The 17280-nt window shown below is 39.9% G+C and overlaps 1 protein-coding gene across 4 annotated transcripts in view; it reads left to right on the top strand.

Moving 5' to 3' along the window:
* LOC125465535 (collagen alpha-1(I) chain-like) overlaps nucleotides 1-17280 on the top strand; it is a 335639-nt gene that overhangs the window by 99506 nt on the left and 218853 nt on the right. For all 4 annotated transcript variants that reach the window (XR_007250272.2, XM_048559169.2, XM_048559168.2 and 1 more), the window contains 2 exons: nucleotides 9322-9469; nucleotides 13918-14076. Coding sequence is in view for 3 of the 4 variants with exons in the window: in XM_048559169.2 (XP_048415126.1) it covers nucleotides 9322-9469; nucleotides 13918-14076 (307 nt within the window). In the remaining variant the exon portion in view is untranslated. The remainder of the gene's footprint in view (nucleotides 1-9321; nucleotides 9470-13917; nucleotides 14077-17280) is intronic.

The raw sequence follows: 17280 nt of genomic DNA, 5'->3' as shown, positions 1-17280 counted from the left end.
GCTGCTGCATATGAGACACTGAAATGGAAGGTTGGTAATGTGTGAGTTGACCAGGTCCTCAGGAAATGCGTAAGTGAGGATCAGGTCATTTCCACCAGCTTGTGGGCCTTCCTCAGTCAGCAGGTGTGCGGGGGCAGATACCTGTGGGAAGATGAAGCTAGGGGAGGAGCATTGAGTGCAGTGTGTGTGGCAAAGAGAAAGAGGAAACAAAGTGATCTATATAAAGCGATAAAGCAAAACGAATATGAAGAAGAGAATAACAAGTTGTAAAAATAAACCACTTCCCAGGTAACAATGTTAACATTTGGCTTCAAAAGCAAGAAATGCTGACAGATATTTCCAAAGTATCAACCTGGGCCAAATGAAATAATGAAAATATTGCCAGTGAAAACTTTGGAAGAATTACATTCTGGAACTGAAACATAGAATGCAAAAGGAGATTTGAAACACAACTTTTAGTTGGATTCCCCTCTCTATTGAATAATATTCAGCAGATCAATTCTTCAGAATTAAATCTCTTATCAAATAATGCAGATTTGGCACTTGACCAATTATGCGTAACCGCAGTTCCTTTCCAGGAGGTATACTGGCATGTTTGTCATGACATCTCCACACAGCCACCGAATCTTGTCTGTAACCACTCTGTGATGTTTGCCATCTGCGGTGCTTAGACTAACCCCTAGCTCTTTCTGGTGCCCTTGTGTTTGCTTTTTAAAAGAGATCCCTGTAGCTTTTCGGCTTTGATTTCAACCAGCTGAAAGACTGGCAATTTCTTTCCGAGGTTTCACTTTCTAGAGTTCTTTAGCTCTTGCAATTTAGCTACTTCACCATTTGTCTTGAATTGCACATATGGAATTTTTAACATCTGTCTTATCATTGTAAGCTTTGAAAGTGTTTAGATAGTTGGGTTCAATTTGGTTTTTCATTCCTCGTAAAAATCTTGAATTAACTCTTTCAAATTATTTAGTTCACATTCTTCAAATTGAATAGACACATACAATCAGGCAAGAGTCTACACTGAGTTAATAAATAATGTTAAATTTTATTAGGTATAATCAAATAAAATACACTCATCTTACAATTAATGATGCTAATAAAGAATACAATAATTTATACTTAACAGAAATGCAAGACAGACTTTAAACTGAATGGCCAATACAGAATCCAGATCATGGACAGGAAACTTTTCCTCATTTGAGACTAAATACCTCCAGTTTCAGATTGAGAGGAACAAGACTCACAGACAGAAATATCTATGCCAAGAATTGCTCCTTCAAATTGGTGTTTCTTATGATCGACCTAAATCCCAGCCTGGGGCAGGAGTATTCTCTGACTAAAAGATGAATGAAATATTCAGAATCATGGCTCCCGCAAAGTTTTTGTACTCAATTATAGGATTAAACACAACCCCTTTAATTGAAAGTTGTTGAAATCTAATTTGTTAATAATGTGGCCATTGTCAATTTGATCAGACTTGTCCATGTACATGCGTTGCCTTAAACACCAAGATAATTAAATATTTTAACATGTTAACGTATCTTTAAACTAAACAGGCCTTTATTCATTAGTATGTCTATGGTTTAAGACTGAAGGGCAGTGCTATTGATAAGAGCCTGGTGTTGTCCAATTTCTTTTCCACGCGACAATATATTCTTAAGATACAGCTAATGCAATTAGCAGAAATTAATAAATCCACAGCTTTAATATTTATTGCTAATTTTCCAATTATATCCTAATTGAGATTTTTATCAAATTGGTCATCTGTTGTTTGGTAGCGACGATGTCAGATGAATGGTTTGTGTTCTGAAATTCTATTAGTTTGTTGCAGCATGTGACAGCACTTTTCTCCGAGTTAATGATTAACATTATGAGATGGTTTCTTTACCTTGTTAGACTGGCAATAGATTTATATTATGCAAAATCTCTAAAACTGTCCATGGTGACCAAATTTAAATGTAAACATTACAGTCCAAAATAAAACCAGGTTTTATGCAGCATGCACATGGCAAAGGCCTCAATTTCTTCCACAAACCTTCACTTATTTTGTGGGTTTCTGTGGCATACAGGAAAGTATATGGAAAGTAGCATCTTATGAAATTTTCTTCCCCTTTAGAAGCTTGAGTTTTCTTGATATTAACACACCCTACGTCTTCACAAAATTACTTCTATTTCTCTTTCTAACTTATGCATTGCATCTGCTATTGTCTGTTATAATTTATCCTGAATAGAGAAATTTCTCTAATGTTCCATTGTGATATGATTCGCTGCAGTCTTCTAGTTATTTTAATATATTCTTTCTGATGATCATAGCTTCATTGTTCAAGTTTCGTTGCTAAGATCCCTATATTATAATAATGGGGAAAATGTAATGGATTACTGCATCTGTGGCAGGACAGGGTGATGACAATTTTCATTCTTGTGCTCAACAATCAGGGGAGTAATTTATACTGCCTGACATCACAGTATTTAATCATGTAAATTACAGCAGAGTGATTAAATTGGAATAAATAATCCAGAGCACTCTACCTTGAGTATTCTCCTGATAGAAGACATAAAGTATTCATTTAGAAATGGCATTGAAAATATTTCCAAAGGGTTAACTAGCCTACCACTTATGATTAAAATAGGTTATCATCAAGAGATTCATTGTTTGAAATAAGCTCATAAATGCCTACGGTCTCTTCCTGTTAATTGCAATGTGCTAATGAGCACCTTCAAAGAGAACAAAACCTTGAATTTCTGAATGAGATTGAGTTTTCTCCGTGGTACAGCAAGTAAATTTTCAATAAATAGCGATGCACTTACCTGTGAATTGAGTTGAAGTTCAAGTGATCTGTTTGTGTGCATTAATATTGCAGATTTAAACATCATTCTCTGCATCATGTGACAATCTCGTCAGACATGGATAACAAAGTGTGAAGCTGGATGAACACAGCAGGCCAAGCAGCATCTCTGGACCATAAAAGCTGACGTTTTGGGCCTTGAGCCTTCATCAGACAGGGGGCTGGGGAGACGGTTCTGGAATAAATAGGGAGAGAGGGGGAGGCGGACTGAAGATGGACAGAGGAGAAGATAGTTGGAGAGGAGAGTATAAGTGGGGAGATAGGGAGGGGATAGGTCAGTCCAGGGAGGACAGACAGGTCAAGGAGGCGGGATGAGGTCACTAGGTAGGAAATGGAAGTGTGGCTTGCGGTGGGGGGTGGAGATGGGTGAGAGGAAGAACAGGTTAGGGAGGCGGGGACAAGCTGGGCTGGTTTTGGGATGCAGTGGGGGAAGGGGAGATTTTGAAGCTTGTGAAGCCCACATTGATACCATTGGGCTGCAGGGTTCCCAAGTGGAATATGAGATGCTGTTCCTGCAACCTTTGGGTGGCATCATTGTGGCACTGCAGGAGGCCCATGATGGACATGTCATTTAGAGAATGGGAGGGGAAGTGGAAATGGTTGGCGACTGGGAGGTGCAGTTGTTTATTGTGAACCGAGCGGAGGTGTTCTGCAAAGCAGTCCTCAAGCCTCCGCTTGGTTTCCCCAATGTAGAGGAAGCCACACCGGGTACAGTGGATACAGTATCTCATTATCTCTCATCAGACATGGAATTCTTTTAGAAAGATTTTCCAAGTTCCAGTTGATATCGAAAAGGGCTACACAGCAGGTTTACATTTTTAAGATGTTTACAGAATTAAATACTTAGCACTTTATTTCTGGGCAACCTTAACTTTAAATCACAGAACAAAATGCTTCCATTGTTATGTTAGCACAATTGAGAAAAAACATAATTACCGTTATTTGTTACATTTTTATTTTTAGTAAGACATTCAGATACCTCAGAATCAGTCCATAATGTTTATTAGCTCCTGGGTGTTTACTTCTGTTCTTCCCATTCTCAACATGGTCAATAAATGTGAGGTACTGCATTTTGATAGGGCAAATCAGAGCAAGACTTTTACACTTAATGATCGGGTCCTGGGGAGTGTTATCAAATAGAAGAGACCTTGGGCTGCAGGTTCATAGATCCTTGAAGTCTCAGGTAGACAGGGTGGTGAAGAAGTGTTTGGGATGCTTGCCTTTATTGGTAAGTGCATTGAGTATAGGAGTTGGGATGCCATTTTGCATCTGCACAGGACATTGGTTAGGTTACTTTTGGAATACTGCATTCAATTCTGGTCTCCCTGCTATAGGAATGCTAAGTTTGAAAGGGTGCAGAAAAGATTTACAAGGATTTTGTGAGGTTTAGAGTGTTTTAGCTATAGGGAGAGGCTGAATAGGCTGGGGCTATTTTCCCTGGAGCAGCGAAGGCTAATGGGAGACCTCATATTGGTTTATAAAATCATGAGGGACATAGATGGGATAAATTCGTGGGCTTTTCTCCCTAAGGTACCAGAGTCCAAAACTAGAGGGCATAAGTTTAAGGTGAGAGAAGAAAGATATAAAAGGGGCTTAAGGGGCAACTTTTTTGAGGCAGAAAATGTGCATTAGGGAATGAGCTGCCAGACGAAGTGGTGGAGGCTTTCAATTATAACATCTAAAAGGCATCTAGATGAGTACATGAATTGGAAGGGTTTAGAGGGAAATGCGCCAAATGCTAGTAAATGAGACTAGATTAACTTAGGGCATCTGGTTGGTATGGATGAGTTGGACTGAAGGGTATATTTCTGTGCTGCATGAATCTATGACTCTATGGTCACTTCTAGTTGCAGACTACAAGAGATCCTTCTAATGCATCTTCATTTTAATCCTTACAAATTCACTCCTTTGAACTGAGCCTGAGGTTCCAGTGGCAGTGATATATGGTGAACCAGGGAGACTCGTTGTCCAGTTGCACTTTCTTTTCTGGATCCTGACAACTAACTGTGTCTGAGACTTTTCAGATATTTTAAAAATCCTTTCTCTCTCAAAGCCGACTTTGGTGTCAATGGAAATCATGTGGGTCTTGTGTTAGTTGAGTTTAGTTATCTTTGAGGACTCAACTCTCTTTCTTCATGGAAGTAAATGGACATATTAAAACATAACTGTTTTCAATCTGAGAGAGTAAGAACTGCCGATGCTGGAGTCAGAAATAACACAACGTGGAGCTGGAGGAGCACAGCAGGCCAGGCAGCATCAGAGGGGCAGGAAAGCTGGCGTTTCAGGTTGGGACACTTGTTCTGACCTTCTTAGCACTTTTCTACGACATTACAGAATTAGTCTAACCACTTGTGGCATTGTCCTTCTTGTAAACACCTAACACCTTCTTCCGAGTAAAACAAACTGGGTGTAGTGTAATAGGGTGTGACTTTACTAAGGATGATTATGAGGATACCTTGACAACAGAAGAGCAGTAGAAAGCAGACGAGGAAGAAGCACGGAAAGGAGTGGAACTCCATACTTGAGAGCTGAATTTAGTAAAATGAATAACAGTGCCGAAGAGAAGAAAGGACTTATCCTTGAATAAGGACAAACTAAGGATGCTAGGGACTAAGAACAGTGACAGCCTGGCAAAACAGTGGCCTGTGAGAATGCAAGTGTAGACATGCAACATCTATGGAAACCAAGAGAGTATAGTGTCTACAAAGAGACAAACAGCTGCACTATGTTCATTGTAGTCTCTTAAGCAGCAGGACTCATTTGATTTCTAACAATAAAATTGTCTGGGCTTGTTATCCAACAGGCATCAGACCATGTAACGTGAATACCTTCAAGCTGACTAAATTAAAGACACAGGCTTCAATTATAACAACTTTCAAACTCCGCAATAATAACAACCAATGCTAAACTGGGAGTAAAAATTCAGAGGCAAGGTTGACTGACATTGCACCAAGGGAGAGTGGAATTCTCTGAAGGGGATATTCTTGTACGTCTTTAATTTGGTCAGGTACAGGCAGAGGTGTTCTCTAAAGATAGCAATGGTTCCAGCCGGGCAAGACCAAGCAATGCAAACAGAATTCTGCTTGAATGCAACTTGAAATCCATGTACTTGCCACCCAGGTTGACAGGGCTGTTAAGAAGGCATACAGCGTTTTAGCTTTTATTAATAGAGGGATCGAGTTCCGGAACCAAGAAGTTATGCTGCAGCTGTACAAAACACGGGTGCGGCCGCACTTGGAGTATTGTGTACAGTTCTGGTCACCGCATTATAAGAAGGATGTGGAAGCTTTGGAAAGGGTGCAGAGGAGATTTACTAGGATGTTGCCTGGTATGGAGGGAAGGTCTTACGGGGAAAGGCTGAGGGACTTGAGGCTGTTTTCATTGGAGAGAAGAAGGTTGAGAGGTGACTTAATTGAAACATAAAATAATCAGAGGGTTAGATAGGGTGGATAGGGAGAGCCTTTTTCCTAGGATGGCGAGCACGAGGGGGCATAGTTTTAAATTGAGGGGTGAAAGATATAGGACAGATGTCAGAGGTAGTTTCTTTACTCAGAGCGTAGTAAGGGAATGGAACGCTTTGCCTGCAATGGTAGTAGATTCACCAACTTTAGGTACATTTAAGTCGTCATTGGATAAGCGTATGAACGTACATGGAATAGTGTAGGTTAGATGGGCTTTAGATTGGTATGACAAATCGGCACCACATCAAGGGCCGAAGGGCCTGTACTGTGCTGTAATGTTCTATGTACTGAATTCAGATAGCTAACTGCGGCACACATACATCTCTTACTCTCAGTCAGAAAGAAGAAAAGATATAGGCCAGAATTTTAATTAGTTCTTGACCATTCATTTTCCAGCATTATTTGCTGGAAACATACATGAGTAGGCTGTGAGCTTACACTGGGAAGTCTGTGCTGCAAACAGGAAAACAACTTAGTGAAACTATGAAGACTCACATGAATAATGCTCACTTGATAACATATAGAGAGATAGCCTTAGGACATTAGTTAAGAACAACAGGATCCATGTCAGGAGCGAGGAAAATAGACAGCAAGGAAATATCAGAATATTATGATTTCATGCTCAATGGCAAAGTAGGAAAAGAAGGCCAGTTGAGACTCAGGTAATGAAATGTGAGGCTGGATAAACACAGCAGGCCCAGTATCTCCTGAGATGCTGCTGGGCCTGCTGTGTTCATCCAGCCTCACATTTCATTATCTTGGATTCTCCAGCATCCGCAGTTCCCATTATCACTGAGACTCAGGTAATGTTGTTTCAAGAAAGGTATGTCTAACATGAATAACTTGGATTGTTGAAGTTGAATATTTCAGAGACTTTTCCAAAAAAAGAGCTTTGCAGACTATTGTCTTCAGCTTAGTGTGATCCATGTCTAGTGAATCATGCACACTAGGATTGATAGGTAACATAGTGTCAGAGATAATGGGAACTGCAGATGCTGGAGAATCCAAGATAATAAAATGTGAGGCTGGATGAACACAGCAGGCCAAGCAGCATCTCAGGAGCACAAAAGCTGACGTTTCGGCTCTCTGATGAAGGGTCTAGGCCCGAAACGTCAGCTTTTGTGCTCCTGAGATGCTGCTTGGCCTGCTGTGTTCATCCAGCCTCACATTTTATTATCTTGATAGGTAACACGTCTGTTTCTGGTGTGCAGTTTGTATATGCATACAAACACCCTACAATGCTGGAAAATCTATACAATTATGTGATTTAGCCAGAAGGTTACCAGTCCATCAAGATGTGTATTAAATTATTCATATCACCATTATGACTTAATAAACGTTAAATGTTATGTATGCAGCCAAGCAGCTTTGTGTGTGAAGTTGAGAGCATAACACTCAGGTTGGATTTGCAGTTGACCAGTTAGATTATAACCAATTATATCACTGATTTTGAAAGGTCACTATCGAGTTTTACAAGGCAGGGAAGAGGTGAGGAGAGCACTTCATTTACTGTTAATTGATATAATTCTCTTCATGACTTGTCCTTCCACATAATTTTGAATGAAGGGAAAGAGCTAACATTTGTCTACCTTGAGGAAGTGATTTGTTCCTCCTGCTGAGATTTCAAGGTCTAAAAATATTGTTGCAAGTTTCGATTTTGCGATGAAAGAATAGCTGAGCATTATTTATTTAGCTGCCAGGATGACTTTTCGCATTACTATAATCCACTCATAATTTAGGACAGGTGCCAGCAGCTGTCACAATTCTCCCCTCGGGACAAAAAACAGTTTAATGAACTTGACAGCTCTTGAACAGAATCTGTAGGTGCTGACCTGTAGATCTCTCCCATTTTGAGCTGATTTTTCCTGGATTACTCGTCCTCAGATGTTTTTTTCAAAAAATTTTAGAAGAACAATGAATAAAATTCACATTTCATAAAAAGCAAAAATGATCCAAACTACATGGTCCTCTGTGTGTTAATTCAGTTTTGTTTTAAAATAAATATTGGAGGAATAAATTGATTAGCCAACATGACTAGAGAGACAGAATATGGTTGCCAAAGTCTAGTTATTCCACCCTTCAAGTTCATGATGAACACTTCATTCAGCATGTCTGGCTGCATCTGTGAAGGACCCGAAACATTAACTCTTTTCTTCCTTCACTGATTCTGCCAGACCTGCTGAGCTTTTTCAGCAGCTTTGTTTTTGTTCCTGATTTACAGCGCCCACAGTTCTCTTGGTTTTTACTCTATACAGTGTATTTTAATGGTTGTGCACATTGAATGTTAATGTGAACTGTACAATGTTAATATACAATATAATGATACAAAGGTTTACACATGGTTTAGAATGGATCTGTTGTCCTTCTTAAATTGTGATGAAGTTAATACCAAATCTTTCTTTCCATTGACCCAAATGACAAAACTTCACACTTGGAAGTGAATCTGTGCTCTGAATTTTCTGTAAAGAAAGCACTTGCCTTCATAGAATGCCCCTCAGAAGCTGGAACTCTATGTTGAAATATTTCAAACGCAAGTTGTAATATCCCATAGACAATTTGTTGAGCAGTATAAAACATCTATCTTGACAGATGTCCGTAGTCCAGAAGACACTTCTGTTCTTATCCTTTGCCATGATTTTATAAATTGGTCCTCAACCTGTTTGATTGTATTATCAATACACTTTCCTTGACCATCAAACTCTGGAGCAGGACTTCAACGCAGATTTTATAACTCAGAGGCAGGGATACTACCCACTTTGCCACAAAACTTGCTGCTGCACTACTCAATCTCCAACTTTTGTCTTTCCCCCTGAATTATTACAGAGTAAATTTCCTACATGACAGTTTATCATGCTCCATAGTAGAAATTTGTGTTGTTACAATCTTTGCATTATCTTCAAAATATATATTGATGCTCATGTTAGAAGCAAAGCACTTGGACCAAAAGGCTTCATAAGAATACAATTGAATCACGTTGCTGAACACTACAATGTGTCATATTTCTGTTTTTCATGTAGATGAAGTAGACTTGCTGGACAAGCTTGCTTCCTTGTCATTTGATCTCACCAACATTTCCATTTCACTTGATGAAGAGAATTGCATGGTCTATGAAATTGGACAATATTCCACCCTCAGCATAACAAGTGAAGAAGTATTTGGAACCAGGTACGGACGTGAGTTTTATTTTAAGGAATGTTTCCAGATTCATTGGGCTAGGTGGTGGTCATGCAGGCAGGAAGCTTAAATTGGGAAATCACCTAATTTTGCATGCTATGATTTTTACTGCATAGTGGGCAGGAAGGAGATGTATGGAGGAATTTCCATATTATGCCTTTTTGCCTTTCGAAGTAGCCACAAATGCTGGTGAATACCAAGGCAGGTTGGCTCGATATTCCACCTTAGTGGGACTTTTCAACCACGTTTTAAATGGCTTTCAGGCTCTCCAAACCTCACATTCAATCTTCCACCATCTCCTTGCTATCCCCATGCTGCCACATACCTCAATGTCACATTTGTGCTACCTGATACACCAATGCTACTTCATATCCCCAGAACACCTCATACCTCCATGCCACTTTCATAGACAATATCTCAACATCCACCATAGATAGACTTCAGCAACTTTATGGAGATGAGGACAATAAACTCTCAGCAATCTAAGAGAGATCTCACTCGTACTTTAGAAAAATATTCTAATTTAAGAAACCTATCCAATGCTTTTAAATCCCTTCGTGATCAATCTGTTATACCATAAACATTTACTCAATAATCATATGAAAAGGCAGTTAGCCCTCTAAGAGTCTGCTAAATTTGTCAGTCAAAATGAGATAACAACCCCTTGCTGAGGTGAGTGATTTTGGAGCTTTTGTGACTCAGCCAAGCAACCACATAGGATAAGAGCCCAAGGACAATCCCAACAATAATGTCGATTGAAATTGCAGGGAAAGTTGATAATGGTTTGGTTTTAAGTTACAGCAGATAGCCTGCCAATCAATGCACTCTCCCCAACCACCCATCACACCACAGATATTTTCATTCTTAATCAGTACTTCTCTTTTCCATAGTATTTAAGCATCTTTAAATTGTGATTCTTAAACATATGCTATCCATCCTTCAAGAGCGTTTATGCCTTCTCGATAAAATTGTGATTCCCACATTGTGGATTAAGATGAGCACAGATTTCAGATTCAGCTGTTGACTTCCATTTTCCCAGTATGTGTTCCATGCCCCATCCCTTGCCCATTTTGGCAAAAATGGGATCTGGGTCCCGATGCCAGTTTTTTTAAAGTACTCTAGAGTTGACTCTGCTGCAAAACTCTAACCCATAGTATATCGTAAATTGTTTCAGAGATAGTAGGAACTGCAGATGCTGGAGAATCTGAGATAACAAGGTGTAGAGCTGGATGAACACAGCAGGCCAAGCAGCATCAGATGAGCAGGAAGGCTGACGTTTTGGGCCTAGATCCTTCTTCAGAAATTTCTGAATTTCTGAATTTCTGAAGAAATTTCTGAAGAAGGCTCTCGGCCCGAAATGTCAGCCTTCCTGCTCATCTGATGCTGCTTGGCCTGCTGTGTTCATCCAGCTCTACACCTTGTTATTTCTATATCATAAATTGCTTGTTTGGCAAGCTATGATCTAGTTTTGTGTACAATAGTTTTGAGGGAAATTGGCTCCGTGTCTACTAGATGTAGCAAGATTATAAACCACATCTTTTCAAATACATTTTGATGTTTTACTGCAATCAACAAAAAGGATATTTTGCCCATTAATAAGTCCAAAAAAGTACATTAGCAGTGAAGAGTCTTTGAACAATCCTCCAGCAACATAAAGAGCAAACATAACTCACCACTGTCTCTCAGTTGTGGAAAACATGTTGTGTAGACACTTGCCAGGATTGGTGTTCTCCTTCAATACCTGGTGGAATGTTATGATTACATGTCGAAATTTCAATTAATTATTTGCAAAATTTAAAACCTTTTTATATGTAAGGAAACTTATATGACCAGGTTCAATTCCTATTCATTGCTAAAATATTTACAAATTTTCAATGCTATTTAAGCCCTGAAATTGCCATATAAGAATGTTAGTACACAACATATGATAGAATCATTAAGAGGCTGGTATTAAATGGGATACCACTTATATTACACAAACTGCTACAAGTGCACTGAGTATTAATTTGCTAATAACAGAGTACGAGTTTGAAACTTCACAATCCAAAATTCTGTAAACATAGCTGAACTTTTCCTAATTTTCAGGCTAATGCATTAATTCCCAAATCTTCCCACAGTACTTTGGTAAAATGCACTGTTACTCTTCAGAATTCTGACTTGAGGTCTAATTAGGTGGAGCTGTGTGACGTAAATTCTGTATATTTTTGCCTGCTGATTTTCAAGAGGCCCCTGGACGCTACTATTAAAATAAAAGATCTCAATCAGTTTTCTGACATAATTATTTCAGGTCCATGAGCACCCCTTTTGGTCCAGTTGATATGCTGTTGTCTGGGCAGGCCCTGAGTCTACCCTATTATAAGTCTTACCATCTGTTCTTGTAGTGCTTATTTTTGACGAGCTTGATCTTGAGGGTGCAGGAATAACCAGTTCTACCCTCCCTCGATGTGTTGAGCTGTTTGTTAATGTTCAATGACCATGAGGCAACTTACTTAACTGATGCGAAAGAAGTCCAAGCCAGAAGTCAGTTCGAGCCTGTGAAACTGGGTACAGCTGATTTGCCAACTTCAATGTCCTTTTCCACTAGTTCAAAACCATGCCCCTTAAACCTATTCACTCAATTTCAAATATTAGAACTGCACTCCATTTAAGAGGTACGTGGTCTAGGCAAGTTCCAAAATATTCAGGAATTAACCAGTCCATTTTTACATCATTTGTCGAGAATAAGGGCAAGTACACCTTTTGTAACTGATGCCAATCATTTGTCAATTAATCCAAACTATCAGCCACATGTCAAAATGCCACATGTATGGAAAGTTTCACCATACAAAATGTCCAACGACAACAGCAGCTTGTCTGGGTAGAATTTAACCAGTTTTATTATGCACGATGTAGATAAATATATATTATTTAGTTTTCACAGTGGATTAATTCAGTTTGTGCTTTCCCATGTTCATCTTTAATTGCCTGACTTGCTGCCAGTTGGGGAGCCAGAACTATAGGATGAATACAAGCTGATGTCCTTTGAGACTGTGGTCAGTCACTTTCTGGACAGCTGTTGAGATGTTATTATTTCATATTAAGTTGACAGGCTTCTTTAGCTCTATCCAACATTGAAAAGATTGATAGCTACCTTTTCTTTCAGTTGTCAATTAAGACATCAGGCTAAATGGTGCTGATCTCAGTAGTCCCCGTCAGGGCCAAAAGTAGAAGGTGATCCTGTTAGCGGCTAGACTCGGGCTAGGTCACCGTTGGGCCACTGTAAAAGTTATTCTCCTGGCCCACTGCCAAGAGCTGCCAACCTAATTGGAGGGGCAGCACCATCACCATGGCTGGGTGCCCTCAAAGATGAATGTTGGAGGCAATAGGGAAAACAGGGCCAGTGGGTGGGAGGGATCATGAAGTGCCAGCAACCACATTACCATAAGAGCCAATCTGTTAATGAGGGGATGGGGTGTCCCACAGGGTACATACTGGGAACTCAGGGGGCATACAGTCATAGAGGTCTCAGCATGAAAACAGGCCATTCGGCCCAAATTGCCCATGCTGCTCAGTTTTCATAATTTAAACTAGCCCTATTTGCCTGAGTTTGGTACATATCCCTCTACATATTGTTTAGCCTTTCTGAAGTTGACAACATTCCCATGGTGATGTTGAATGCTTATAAATCTCAATTGTGCAGAGGTTTCCATGTGTGTTTATTCACGCCACTATCTTTCTCACCTATAACAACACAGTCTGGTGATAAGAAGACATTGCGCCTCCCTCCTGAATCCATGCTACCACCACCTTACCAGCATCTCCCACCTTTGACCTCCCAACCTATTCCCAAAAGGGCCTGGAAAATTCAGCACTTTTCTCTGTAAATTTCTTTAAAGTGGTTACAAAATTGTTTTCAAAACCAAAGTCATCCTTGTTGTGGGAATGTTGGTGCTAACTTAGTATTTTGAGTTTTTTCAACTGTTCTTTCATGTAGGAGGATTGAGTTGGGATATGAGGGGAATGCAGCTGTGTCGTAGGTCCTAATCTGCATTCCATATTTCAGTAAACCAATTCGTACAGTTACAACATTTAAAAATGTTTGGGTAAGTACATGGATAAGAAATGTTTGGAGGGTTAAGGGCCAGGAGTAGGCAGGTGGGACTAGTTTAGTTTGGGGATTACGGTCGGCATGTTCTGGTTGGACTGTGCTCTGTGCTATATGACTCTATGTCTCTGTAACACTGGAGTCTTTTAGAACATTCGCGTACACATTGCTTTTCATGATCGACTAGAGTTTGCCTCCAGACCAAAAATGAAAAGCAAAATACAATGTGTATGTGACTCATATTATTTGCAGAAGACCAGCAGAATTGTTAACAAGTGCACAATTAATATCTTAGTGCCATCATGAGTGTTATCTGTGGATTCACAGGAAGCTGTTCACTTTCTGGCTTTCTTAGTTTTCCAGATGAATTCAGCCTCATGATCAAACTGCGCTACACGATGAGAGAAGACACTGTCCTTTTCACTGTGCTGAGCTATCAAAGCCACGTCCTACTCCAAGTCAGACTCAGTCCCTATGCCTTTGTTTTTGTGACCACCAGGAGGCGCCACTATGAGTAAGTCGGACACTAATCGTTAAATGAAGAAAGTGCAAGAAAAAAATGTCACATGCGTGTGAGTTTGAAATAAAATGTTCAAAAATGAGCAGAATATCGATCATAATTATTGCTCCATATTTAAATGCCTTTAGGTATGAGCTGTAGCATAAAGGAAAACATCTCTGAATTTTGTCAAGTTAGTTTTAAAAATGAGGGCGCTCACTCTCCATGCATACCCCAGGCTGTACAGCTGCAGAAACAATTCATAGATGTTTGTTTTATCAAGGAATTCAGGTGCAGAGTCCCCGTTGATATATAGAATACACTCCTTAGATTGAAACAAACTCAGCAGAAGGCAAAGTCAGTTAAAGTGCTCATGGTTCAGAGATGCTGAGTTTGGGTTTTCAAAACCCTTTGGAATTTCAACTGGTATTGTGTACCAACTAAAACACTGGCATCTTAAGTGGTGGATCGTCAATTTAAAACTGATGCACTGTATCAGGCAGCCTGGCGAGTGGGATAGCAGAAGTGAAAACATGGCATCAGACAACGCAGAAGGAAACCTTTCATTCCATTATACTGGTATGTGGCATTATGGTATGCCATTATGGCAGCACAGTGGCTCAGTGGTTAGCATTGCATGTTCTGTTCCAGCCTCGGGTAACTGTCTGTGTGGAGTTTGCCCATTCTCCCTGTGTCTGTGTGGGTTTCCTCTGGGTGCTCCGGTTTCCTCCCACAGTCCAAAGATGTGCAGGCTAGGTGGATTGGCCATGCTAAATTGCCGGTAGTGTTCAGGGGTGTGTGGGTTATAGGGGGATGGGTCTGGGTGGGATGTTCCAAGGGGCAGTGTGGACTTGTTGGGCTGAAGGACCTGTTTCCACACTGTAGGGAATCTAACCTAAATCTAATACCTCTACTGACCTATTGAACTCACTTGGCTGTTTTTCAGTCCATGCACCTGCCTTTATCTTTTCTTCATGGGCACCTATCCAATTTGCTTTTGAACTTTATTTTGAATCTGCCTAACTTACAGTTTCAACCAGTGCAGTCCAAGGCTTAACAACTCACTGCATAATGTTAAAAGTTTTCTCCTGTTACCTCTGGCCCTTCTGCCAATCACCCTAACTCTGTGGAGAAGCTGGAGTCAAAATATGTGGAGCCGGAAAAGCACAGCAAGTCAGATAGCATCCAAGGAGCAGGAAATTCAATGTTTTGGGTTGGAACCCTCCCTCAGTTTTTAATTCACCCTAAATCTGTGTCCTCTGCTCATTCTTGACCATTCTTGCCAGTATATGCAATTACCAACACCATCATGGTTTTGAATATCCCAATCTCCTGTTGACCTTTCCTGCTTCAAGGAAATAATCTCAACTTCTCCAGTCTCTCCAGATAACTGTGGTTTCACATCTCTAGTACCATTCAAATGAAGTTTGTCTGCACCCTCTCTACAACATCAACATCCTTCCTAAACCTTGATGCACTGAATTTGACATGCTACGTTAGCAGAATCCTAACTTAGATTTTAGAAAGACTTAGCTTCTTGCTTTTCTACTCTATACCTTTGTGAACAACTCCAAGGCACCCACGATATTTATACACACATCTCAATCTGCCCTGCCATTTTCTCAGTTAGGTAAAGACAGCTCTCCCTGTTTCTCTGCATCCCCTTACAGATTGTAACCATTTAGCTCATATTGCTGACCTCACCTTTCAACCAATTGTATCACACCACATTTCTCTGCTGAGACTCACTTCATCATTCTGTCAATTTCCTTGTATAGCCTCTTCATTGTTTGCTACATTTGAATAATGTGTTATGTACAAACTTTGAAATCAAGCCCTGTGTATGTATGTCCATAAGATATATAAAAAAGAGCAGTGGTCCTAATACCAGAGTACAAGAAGTATCAGTGTAAATTATTCTCCATCAGAAAAGCCAAATTCCATCACAACTCTCTAGTACTCCTTACACTAAGTCTCCACTTTTCATTGGACATGTCAACCTCATTCTGTATAATGGAGCGCTTCTTGTCTCACTGTGAATTCCACATCTTAACACTTTTTCAGGCAATAGTCCTTCTGAAATACATGTCTCCTCATTCTCATCAAAGATTGACATGCTCCCGTATGTCTTAAAATTGTAATTGCTTTACCTGTTCTTCTTGGCAAAAACAAGCAAACCTGCACAGGTCAATCCCAGGCTGACCTTTAGCTACTTCTATTGAATGGATATCCCCAAATTGGTTTCCCTCCCCAAAGTGACATGATCAAACCAGAGAGAGATTGGGCCTTCAGTCATCTGATTATTCCGGTTTAAATACCCTGCACAACTCGAATCTATGGGAATTGCTTTTGCTGAAGTTTTGAAATTGAATCTATTCATGTCCTTGGAAAGTTTGAAGCAACTTATTTCCTTGAGGATTTAAACAATTGCACCTGTCAAAATGCATTGCTAATCAACATGTGTCTCATCACCTTGTTCATTATTTGTCTCAGCTTGACATTTTTCAAATCTTTTTTGTGCATGTAGTTTTCCAGTGTCCTGTCTCAACTTGTGTTCTTTCAATTAGACTGTTAGATATTATCCATGACGGGTGTTTACAACAAGGCTATTACTTATATGTATTTCATTGAAGAATGTAGTTGTTCAGTAACCTTTTTAAATGATGATGGTTCAGTGGTGGCACAGAGATAATCTGACTGAAAAACCTTCAGGGAGTTCCACTTGGGCCATTGATTACAGCTTCCAGAACCGCTGAAAAAAGTAATGCTGAGGTCAGGGCTGTCCTTAAGTACCTCCAGCAAAACTCTTTCAAGCGTTTTCTAATACATGCATTCTTGTCCTCTCCTGAAGGCATGGTTTCACCCTGGAGTTCTAATTCATTTGGCCAGCATTTCTGAGGGAACTAAAAATCACTGAAGAAATAGAAAACCAAATCCACTGGGGCTGTAATGTTACAGCAGTTCCCTTCGTGAAATAGAGGCTTTATACACTTGTGCCTAACTTAAAATAGCACATCCGCCTAGCTCTTGGTTATTAATAATGCAACCCCAGCACCAAGACTAACATCCTGGATTCTGGAGTTGCACATGTGACAACTTTAAAGTTGTGAATCTTGGCATTCAAACCAAAGCTTTCCTCTGCCCAGAGTTGAGTCTTTTAAAACTTTTCTTTTCATTTTCCATAATCTTTTGCATCTGATCTTACGCTGTGCAAAACTG

This window comes from Stegostoma tigrinum, chromosome 29, assembly GCF_030684315.1.
Source record: "Stegostoma tigrinum isolate sSteTig4 chromosome 29, sSteTig4.hap1, whole genome shotgun sequence".
NCBI classification, from domain to species: Eukaryota; Metazoa; Chordata; class Chondrichthyes; order Orectolobiformes; family Stegostomatidae; genus Stegostoma; species Stegostoma tigrinum.
Note: the sequence above shows the minus strand (reverse complement) of the source record. Positions and strands in the feature narration are given on the sequence as shown.